Source organism: Physcomitrium patens, chromosome 4 (genome assembly GCF_059467195.1).
Source record: "Physcomitrium patens ecotype Gransden chromosome 4, ASM5946719v1, whole genome shotgun sequence".
Classification (NCBI taxonomy): domain Eukaryota; kingdom Viridiplantae; phylum Streptophyta; class Bryopsida; order Funariales; family Funariaceae; genus Physcomitrium; species Physcomitrium patens.
The window spans coordinates 11,657,837-11,669,122 of NC_143413.1; the positions used below are offsets into that span (position 1 = coordinate 11,657,837).

An 11,286-nucleotide genomic window follows, 5' to 3' on the forward strand; every position below is an offset into this window, starting at 1 on the left:
AAATCTATTCTCATTTTTATTAGATATAGCATCCATAATCTTTTCTTTAATAGGCAATTCAAATAAATCCAAAAAGTTAAATTAGAAGAGAGTAATCTACAACATCTAATAAAAATTTCTACTAAGACGGATAATCCACTGTCTTTAAGAAAAGATTAGTGTTAGAAAATAAGATTCTTTTGTTTAAAAGGTCGATAGTCTACAATCTTCAAAATACAACAATAGAAGTGAGATAATTCATTCACTTCTAAAATAAGATAAAAATAGTATGTTGATACTCTTGTTAAATTGTCAAGGATATAAATCTCAAAGAAAAGAAATTTTCAATATACTCTTGTATTACTGAAGAAAACTAGAAAGTCACTCATAAGGTGATGTAATATTTAACTATAATGGCTATTGCTGAAAAAAAAGAAGACTAAAAAGTCTTGAAAGAAGACTAAGGACTAGAAAGGCATTGACAAGAGTGAAGAAGGCTTTACTCTTGCATCCATATATACTTTTAACTAGGAGCTACGTGGCAATGTAGGGCCATAAATAAGGCAAAACAAAATAGATTGGAAAAATAAATGATATAAGTATCTTTAGGATGAAATTAAGAGTAAATTCTGGCAAAATTTATCTAGAAAAAACTAAATATATATACTTGGAGAAGGCCAATTATGAACTAGGATTGAAATCAGACCCCGAGGCACAAAATCAAGCCTTTACAAAAATTTTAGGATTCTTTTGATAGATCAGAGAATGGGATTTGAGAGCAGACTAGATAAGGTTTCTATGAGCATTGTTTTTGGTATGATTTGGATTTGTAATGAATTTGTAAGAGCTTTAAAAAGTCAAGTTTGTTTTTGGATGACTTAGATTTTATGAAATAAAATAAGATTGATATTTTTAACAGTTTTGAGAATTTTGTAATAGATCTACAAGTGAAATTTTGTAGATTAATGGTTATAGTTGTACTTAATATGTATTATAAATTTTAGCTAAATCTAATAGTTGAATTGAGGATTATTGAGGTTTAAGTGGGTCAAGGTCTCAGAAAGAAGAATTTTAGATTTAATGAGGGTTTTTAAGTTTTCTTACAATTTAATAGTTGGATTAGAGTGAAAGTTGTGTATTTGGATAGTAGACTTATTTTTCTTCGTATTTGAGAATTTTGAGATTGATTGAATAGTTTGATAAGAAGTAATTGGTGCTAGAAATTTAGCATTTAGATTGGAGAAGAAGGCCGATCCATACCCAAGCACATTTTTATACTTATCATCCGTTTGAAGTTAAGAATATTACCTTGCTCTTCAAAAATTATGAGCTGAATCCAATATTTGGATTGGAAGAAATTGAGTATTAAAGTTTTATATTTTTAAAGGATATTAGTTATAGCTATTGGTTTTTGGTTACCGCTACTGATTATTAGCTATTGTTACTAATTATTAAATATTGCTATTGGATATTGATTAGTGCTATTGGTTTTTGGTTACCGCTATTGGTTATTAGCTACTGTTACTGATTATTGGCTACTGCTATTGATTATTGCTACTAAATATTGATTTTGCTATTGGATATTGGCTACTACTACTGGATATTGATTATTGCTTTTGATTTTTGGTTATCACTACTAGTTATTGGCTACTATTACTGATTATTGGCTACTCCTATTGATTATTGGTCACTATTATTGATTATTAGTTGTTGCTATTGGTTATTGTTACCAAAGCTGATTATTCTTACTGGTTATTTGTTGTTGCAATTTTTCTTTTGTATTCCACAATCAGGTGCTCAGTGCATTCTCAAGCTAAACACTACATAATACGACATCGCATCTATGAAGCTTCTAAGAAGCATCACTAAAAGATTTTATGAAATTAATCTATATTTATCTACTTCTACCTAATCATATAAGTAATTATTGAAGTAAATGTATATGTCTGTGACATGTAGTCCTTGTAAGAAGGCAGGTGCACAAGTCCCACATGGGTTGTAACACCTTAAAAGTAATTAGGAGGATAAGACTAAAGCTTCATGGCTTGTTTTAGACATCTATATATACTACTTGTGAGCCTTGGTGAGGCTCGAACTTTTGATCTCATAAAAAACTTATCTTTGAGATAAAAATTATTCAATTAACTTTTTTATTATTTATCTTTTATCTTTAATCTATCATAATTTATTCATAGTAACTTAGATTTATATGTTTTTTATGTCATTAGAAGGACAAAAGATTATCTATTTAAAAATATATTTTTTATTTTTTATTTTTATTTTTTATTAGGTAAAAATCTAATAAAAAATCTATAATTAATTTTATAGTATACAATTGCTTGATTGCACTTATTTTACTTTTTTTTTATTGTGCTTCTTTTGTTTTTATTTTTGCTACTTCTACTTCATATTACCAATTACAAGAAACCCTTAATTGAGGCCATCTTATAAATATGGGTTGAAGGGTGAAATTTACCTTCATAGTAGTCTTTTGCTAATCTTGAATTTTTGAGTTACATATTTATTACTATATAAAGTTTTAGTAAATTTTTTATTAAATTTATTTACAAAAATATCAATATTTTTTGATAGTTTCAAATTATCATATTTTTTGATAATTATAATTAGCTTAAAATGGTATTTATTAATTAAAAAATCTTTTGTAAGATAAAATAAAAAAAATTGCAAGAAGCTCATCCAAATTTCTTGATAACATTTGATTTTATAATACAAAAATAATTCTAATATTTAATACACATATTAAATTTGCTTATCAATTCAAAGATAAAAAATAAAATAAAAATCAAATTCCATCTTAAATATCTAAGTAATTTTCTTCTAAAATTTTAACAAAAATTAAAATTTCTAATAAAACTTTACCAAAAATTAAAATTTATAATATTATTAGATATAATTAATATTTTTTTAAGGTAAAAAATGTATTAATTTAATTAGAAATTATATTTTCTAAAAATTAAGTCTTAAAAATTTTAGACTAAAAAATAAAATATAATTTATTTAAAAAAAATAAATATTATCTACTTTAAAATAAGTAGTATTTAAAAAATAAATGTATGAGTCATCAAATCGACTCACTAGTTGTTTTAGTATAAAAAGATGCATATAGAGTACTTAGAAATATAATATATGGTGAATAATAAAAAAATCTCTAAATAAATAGAAAATTAAAATGTTAGTTATAGAATTGGATTCTTAATAAGTCTTGGAGGGAATTATCTTAGTAAGTTTAGTATTTTTTACTTATTAATGAGTATTGAGGGATATTTACTAAGATCAATATTTATATTGGCCTTCTATTTATATATATTACTTATAAAAAAACTATAAATATTGGTTAGTAGTTAAAAGAAACATGAGAAAGAACCTCATGTAATTTTAGTTATTGATATAAGAAATAGGATTTGTAGTTGATTTAAATTTATTTTATTACTATAATAAATCATAAAAATAAAAAAATATAGCTTTAAATTGAAAATAATATTATAAAAATATTATGGAAATTTTTAGAATTTATTTAGAATTTTTAAAGAAATTTTAAAGAATTTTTAAAGTAATTTCTAAGACTTAGGTAAAAATAAGTTTTTACCACTTCGAAAGCCATTATGAAGAAATGGAGTAAGATTTGAAGGTCACAAAAGGATTCTAGGCTAATTGGATGTTTTTAAATACTTTAGTGTAATCAAAAATATAAAATTATTAGTTTTACTAGTAGAAAATAAGAGGACTAGCAGCTTGTGTAGTCCTTGTAAGAAAAGAGGTGCACAAGTTCCATATGGGTTGTATCATCTTGAAGGTAGTTAGGAGGATAAGACTAAGGCCTTATGGCCTATTTTAGATAACTATTTGCACTACTTATGAGCCTTGGTGAGGCTCGAACTCTTGATCTCTTTAGGAAATTATCCTTGAGGTAAAATTTATTTATTTAACTTTTTATTTATTTAAGTGTTATTTTTAAACCTCCATAATTTATTCTTAGTAACTCGAATTCACATTTCTTATACTATTAAAAAGATAAAAAAATTTAAATTTTAAAAAAATATTTTATTTTTTATTTTTTATTAAGTAAAAACTCAGTAAATAGAGTATGACTAGTTTTGTAGTATACAATTGCTTAATTGCACTTGTTTCACTTGTTTTTGTGTTTTGCTTTTTTTGTTCTTGTTCTTACTACTTCCACTTCACACCACCAATTACAAGAAACTCTTAATTGAAGCCATTTTGTAATTTGGATTGACGAGTAAATTTTACACTCATAGAATGTGGTAAAAAATATAAAATATATTTTATACTAAATATTAAAATATTATTAAAAATAATTATAATTTTTATATTAAAGGTTAATACATGTTTCATGAAATAATTTCTAAATTTGTATTGTATCCAAAAACCTAGTTTTTAAAAAATCATGCTATACTTAAAAAATTCATAATTGTATTTGAATTTCTAAGACATGAAAATGTTCTATAAAATATAAATTTAATATATATATATATATTTTTATATTTATAACATTAATTTTTAACTTTAAAAAAAATATTAGTTAAAATATGTATATCAAATGTATCAAAAATTGCAGAACCAAAAAAACTATTGACTCAAAAGCTTAGTAATCCATTGTTTGGTTTCAAAAGAATAATTTTCCATTGATTATTAGTTGCACCTATTTTTTTTTGTATAAGATAAAAGCATCTAGGCAAGGCATACAATAAGTTTTATTATCTTATATTATAATATATAATGTAAAATATAAATTATGTCAAAATTTTATTTTATTGGACATATTATAAATATAAGACATACATTATTACAAAATCAATAGGATTCTTGTAATTAGTATAAATTATGACTAAATAAAAAGAAAATTATTTAAAATTATAAAAAAATAAAAAATAAAATCACAGCATTTAAATAAATCACCAATTAATTATACTATTTAAAAAAATTATACTATTTTAAACAATCAATTATTTAAGTCAATGTTTAAAGACTACTCAAATTGAGCATCAATTTCTTCATATTATGTTGTATTTAATATAAAGTTTAATAATTTTTCTATTATTTTTTTACTTAGTATTAATTTCTAGTTATTAGAATCAAGAAGCATATGAAAATACAAAACAATTTCTTTGCCGCACAACTCAAATTTTATTGGTTGTTGTATATATATATATATATTTTTTTTTTAATTTTTACTATGTACTGTTCAAAAAAATCTAATTACATATATACATATATATATATATATATATATATATATATATATATTATTCAATTTTACATGTAATTTTTAAAAAATAAAATATAATAAAATAGCTCATTTTATATTATTTTAATATGTCTTGTAAAGAATTTTTGGTCTTTTGATAGATATGAGTATAATTTTATAGTAACTTGTAATAAAAATAGTTATATAAGATATTATTAAAGAAACTCTTGTCATCTTAGAATTTTCTTTATTAATTACCTCAAATGTTGGATGTTTTGGAGAAAAAATGAAGTTGATATGTTGCAAGAAAAAAACTTCTTATTTTTTTCGAACATTTGTACTATGATATTATTATTCTTTCTAAAAAAAATTATAGATATATAATGTTAAGTAAGTCGATAATTTCTACACAAGTTACTGCTGTGTGGAGATGCGATTAGGGTGGCAGGCTTTTAGTAACTATCTGCTGCTGTTTCTGAATCCATTAAGACAGAAAGATTGTTTTGCAGTAGTTGGATAAGTTATCATTCAGTTATTCAGTGTGCAAACCTTAGTTGTTATCCTGGAAGTACTACTGATGACGTATAAATTCTCTGATATGGCAGGCCAATCAACGTGGTAAGCTAGAGGCGAGCATTTTGTTTATACGTCATGGAGAGGGTAAGATATTGAAGCCAACAATATTTCAGTCTTTCGTTATTATTGATAGTGCATTTGGGGTTGTGTTTGTGGTTAATTTGGATTCTCATCCTCTGTGCACTTGGTAATGTTATTTGTACTGGGTGGTTGTGCGTCAGAGGTTAGAACTGCTTGCTTATTAACAATATTTTGTTTCATATATTCATTTTGTGCATGTGGTGTCGGCAGACATGTTGGAATATTACGATCTATCCGTTGTGGCAGTCTCCTAATCTTATTACACTCCAGCATTTCTTAGGTGAGTTACTAATATCGTCTATTTCAAAGTGAGATTCTCCCTTACAAACATGCAATCAAATGCATCGTACACTCCTTAGAAGACTTTCTAGGTTACCGAGGAGGTTACCAGAAGATAGTCTATCTTCTCCTCGGAAACCAGAAGACTATAACGAGCTGGCAGCCTCTCGTGGAGGTGGCTGGGAGTGGGGAAATCTCGTAGTTGTTCGGTACGTGATAGCAATAGATTGTAACATAAGTACATGTAGATTGTTTCATTAAATTATTAAAGAAACAGGGTTTGTAACAGAACTGAGAGGAGTTTTGGTATCTTCGAAACTGTAGAGAAGCATTTGACTTACATCTTTGAGCTTGTGTTTTTTTCAGGTCACTGCATGCTCAACTTGTAATGTGAAAAAAGGAGACAAGTCTCTGGAGGAGTGCCACATGAAGCTTTTGAAGTAACCCGAGGTGAGAATGATTCGTGAAGTGCCATTAATATGCATGATCTGTGTACAGTTGAGAAGGTTGTATATAGATCATGTAGTCAGATTTACGAGTTCTCTGATTGTAAGTAGTATTAACTGTGCTCTTGAAAAACTTGTGGGTAGTTTTCCTGTGTCATTACCATCTTCTTCAGTGATAGAATATACACGACGCAGCATAATGACATGTTTCTATTCTGCTTTCATCGCCCATAAGATCCCTTACTCTTTTACAACCTGAACAGGAGCCCAAGGAGCTTGACAGTTCAGGCTTGCAACCGAAGTACAGGACGTTTAGAGTCCTCCATCGCAACTAAGCTACACCTGCGGAATGGACGGATTACCTACCAAAGCAGACATCGCTTTTCTGATTGGCAATTGAATTGATGGGTACATAGAATTGATGATTGATTCTGTCACTTGCGAGTGTAGAAAAATCTTGAATCAAGCATCTGCTAGACATGTTGTGAATAGATAGAAGCGCAGAAGACTAGTCTGTTGTTTTCTAGATGGCACGAATACGTAGTTAGCCCTGTGGATCTGTACATTTTTGTACATTATTGCTTGGCCTAGAACTGGAAGCATGTTTGGCCTAGAATCGCACGAACCCAAGTGGGGTGTTGGTGACAGTAATCGTAATTTTCTGCATGTATTGCTTTATCATTTTAACGTGGCTGGCTTTGCTGAGAACGATGATGTTTCCCAGCCTCATCAATTGCACTTCGCTGAACATGATTGTCATGCCGCATGGAGGCCAGTGCTTTGAATAAAATCGGCGTCATACAGAGACGTTCTAACTGATGTCTATTTGATATTCCGTTGTGTCTTTGTTTGTGGTTATAAAAGGTTCCTGGTCATAGTTCCGGCAGTTCCAGCACTCGTCTCTGAATTGACGTTCCTGGACAGCATCTTAACAAAGATGATCAGTTGTGGTAGCTACAGTGGATCTACGATCGCACATGACAGCACATAAGAGTTTACACCACATTGCATAATCCGGGAAGACGTCGTAAGAGAACGGACTTCGAAGCCAGAATTGCAAGCTTCTACAAATCACATCACAACCGGAAATCGGAAAATGCCTCAAAAGTTAATGAAACTACCAATGACGCACCTTACTGTGGTCAGAATGCTGATTGTCCATACCTTAAGATCCATTTCTACATGACGAGCGACATCAACTTGAGTGTAGATCCAACTTACTATGCATGGCCAAGCATGGTTGTGGAATACAGGACTTGGCTGAAATCTATTAATCTAGTGAGGCTCCTTTAAATCAGAGTTAAGTGAAAGAATCAATTATAAGTACCTTCCGCTGTTGTGTTTCCTAAACGAAAATTTGAGACATAATGAGTTCGAGTCCAACCCATAATACAAATCACCGCTTTCTGGTAATATCTGTAAAACCTGGTATAGTACCAAGAAATCTGATCTTCAAAGCTTGGATAGAAGTTTGCAGCAGGGTTTCGTCATCCTTGAGGTACTTGTTGTAAATCGCAAGGCAGTTTTCTTGCCTGGTCTGGATCTCCTCCGGTTTCATGGCCCGAAGAGTGCCCACAATACGATGCATCTCTGTGGTCGGAAATTGCAAGAGACACTTGTACCACAAGATCAAAGTATCGAAGGGCTTGACATAGTTATCAGCTATTAACACAGGAATGGCTCCCGCGCTCAATACCTCTATGAATCTGTAGGACGCTGGTTGAACTCCTGCCGGAACTAATCCAAACGTGGTGTTCATGAGATCATGGAAAGTAAAGTTCTTGTGAATCAACAAGTCTTCGTCACAGTGAACACCTAATGCTGGCTCCTTCTCCCGTATCATTTTGCTGATCGCGTGCTCACACGACGTGGCTACTATCACGTCGTTTCCATTATGCATTCCCCGGAATGCATCCAAACTCCTGAACACGCCCTCCCCCTTCAATCCCAAGTACCGCAACCCCCGAAATGTGGCCAGGTATTTCCTTTCAAGAGGTTTCAAGGACTGAAATTCCCTCACGTGAAGGCGCCCCGGCAAAGGGACACTGACATCAAACCCTGGTCGGTACGTTGTCTCGTGCGTATCACTCGCCATCACAGATGCGTTGCCAATTGAAGCCTGGTGCGGTCCTTTCTGGTGCCACTTGTCCGCGAATATCACCAAAACATGGTTCTGCCCTCCGTTCCAATATGGCAGAGTGCTCGGGTGCGGCGGCCACGGAGTGTCGCCGTCAAGAAATACAAGGAAGAGACAGGCTTTTGCAGGATCGTTCGTGTAATACTTGGACTCATTGATGCGGGAGAAATAGCGCTTCGGTGGAGAGGGCAAGTTATACGTGAAGATCAGCAGATTCTCGGAGCTGTCGCATTTCGTATAATTGAAGCATACATCCATGGAGCAGAGAGGGAACCTTGCAGGATAGTGCCACGTTTTGCCTTCCGCATACCATGGACCTCCATTGTTCCTGCATTCCTCTTTCTTGACCACCTCCTTGATAATTTCTTTTTCCACGACCACTGTTTCCGCAGGCGGGCAAACTGCGCGATCTGTACAATTACAATTAGCCGGAGTGCTCTCCAACAATTTCGTCCCCGGATCACGGGAAACAGAAACGATGGAGTTGTAATGTTTGAGAAATTTCGCGCTGTTAAAACTCGTGAGGGAGACAAAGATAACGACGAAACAGAGGAACAAAATCAGCTCAAGCCTGCACACAACTCTTTTCATTTTGAGGAACAGATTGTAATGCTCGTGCTCCCGGTTCTTCAACTCACAGTTGCAAAAACCAATCTCTCACATAATTTCCAGATGCCGAGCATGTCAGTTTTTGCAACAAGTTCTCAGTTACGAAGACCCTGATTACATATATGGTATTCGTCCCTACGACAGGCTAAACTATTCGCAGAATCGGATTACATAGCTCAGGCTGGCAGTACAAGGGAAGGAACATCTACAGTCAGACAAACAATGTAGATGAAACCCTGTTCTTTAAAACAAAATTTCTGTCCCTGCATCAACTCCATCACCAACATGCTTGAACTCCATCAAATTTTCAGCAGATCCCGGGATGCTCCACTATTATCCTGCCGATCCATCAATCGAGCTAACTCACAAGGTGACAAATGCGTGGCTATGACATGTCTCTAGAAATGGAATACTTGGTAACGCATCCAGGTTATCAACGTGATGATGTCTTCACGAATAGCCTCAGAATCACAGAAAGACTTGGAGCAAGTGACGTGACACGATGCAGTGGCCTGACACGGTACCAATGGAAGGAATCCAAAGGAACTGACGGGAAGCAAGTTGGAACCCTTAAAATGGTTTTTTTATTCAATTCCTACTCGAGTGAAACATGTAATTGGTAACATTGTGGGATTACTAAATTACACAGTAACTAGATGAACCCATGTGGTTGTCACAAAGTGTGACTCAAATGAAGCATTTTTTGAGCCACAGAATATTTTTCAAATACAACTACAATACAATACAAGTAGAAAGAAATAAAATACACAATGGAGCTTTCAGCTACAAAGTAGGATAGGTAAACCTATGCCATTGTCACAAATAATATACAAAAAAAGTAGTTAATTTTGTCCAAGGAACTACTTGTGAAAATATGTAAAAAAAATAAATAAAAATAAAAACATTATATTGCATTTAAAAATCATAAACTTATGTTAAGACATTCAAAGGTATACTAAAGTCAATAAATAAATAAATAAAATTGATTAATTTGATTGGATAAACATTATTGTTGCCGACACCATCTTCAACAACAACTTCATTTGCACCTAGATATTCTTGTTCTTCTCTAGAAAATATGGCCATAATCTTCTCAATAATATCCTCTAGATTATCATTTTGTGTACATAAAATGATTCTATCTCCAAGGAAGGTATCATTTGCTACATTATTTTCTACCAATCTTAGATAAATAACATCTACTAAGGACATTAATTCTTGATCAAAAATCATATGATCAAGAAATAAAACTATATTATCAAGCAATAATTTTATATCATTTCTAACTTGGTAAGTGATAAATAGAAATATTAATCAATAATAATACAATTATAAAAAATTCAATTGTACTACCATCTATTTATATAATATGTATGTTTATTCTATACCAAAAGAAGCCAATTAGCATAATCAATATTTACTTGAAGTGCTCTTGAATTCAATTTCATGTTTTCTTTTAATGTATGGATTTTTATTTGATGCCAAAGTGTTGAACGTTAAAAAGATGCTGCTACAATTTTCTTTTGAGTTTCTTTTACAATTAGTAGCAATATTTGGCAAGAATCTCTATAAAAACTATTATAGTTCCTCCAAATGGACAATTACTATCTTCAATGTCTCTAAAAGAATAATCAATTATCTCAAGACAATAATAATATTGCATTGGAAGTTCATTCTAAATAATAAGCTAAGTTTGGTAAATAAACTCAATATGCTTGGATTTCTTAGTAATTGAATAATTTTTTTTTGTTATAATCTAGTAGAATCTTGAAAGTAGAATGGACAATTCTTCCTTCCTTAATTAATAATATGGCAATTCTTAATGATGCAACATATATAATAACCTTTTGCATCAACCAAACTTTAGTTGCCAAAGTATTGTAAACAAATATCTTATTAGTTTCTATAAGTTTGATTAGAAAAAATATGCATCCATATTCTTTCATTATAGA

The 11,286-nt window shown here is 31.0% G+C and overlaps 1 protein-coding gene and 1 long non-coding RNA gene across 4 annotated transcripts; one reads left to right on the top strand and one right to left on the bottom strand.

The window, feature by feature from the left end:
* The first annotated feature begins 5,836 nt into the window (after positions 1-5,836).
* On the top strand, positions 5,837-6,990 carry LOC141045291 (uncharacterized). The gene is made up of 3 exons (XR_012217331.2): positions 5,837-6,143; positions 6,509-6,592; positions 6,852-6,990. It is a non-coding gene; the product is annotated as an uncharacterized LOC141045291 (long non-coding RNA).
* On the bottom strand, positions 6,939-10,201 carry LOC141045290 (uncharacterized). 3 transcript variants are annotated; one of them, XM_090249764.1, is made up of 3 exons: positions 7,916-10,201; positions 7,721-7,766; positions 6,939-7,504 (listed from the first exon to the last, which is right to left on the bottom strand). In XM_090249764.1, the coding sequence occupies exon 1, from the start codon at positions 9,314-9,316 to the stop codon at positions 7,985-7,987; it is 1,332 nt and encodes a 443-aa protein (XP_090105890.1). In that variant the 5' UTR covers positions 9,317-10,201; the 3' UTR covers positions 6,939-7,504; positions 7,721-7,766; positions 7,916-7,984. The 3 variants fall into 3 exon arrangements, with proteins under 3 accessions (XP_090105890.1, XP_073389409.1, XP_073389408.1); XM_073533308.2 differs by lacking the exon at positions 7,721-7,766; XM_073533307.2 differs by having other exon boundaries at positions 6,939-7,766.
* Positions 10,202-11,286: the final 1,085 nt, after the last annotated feature.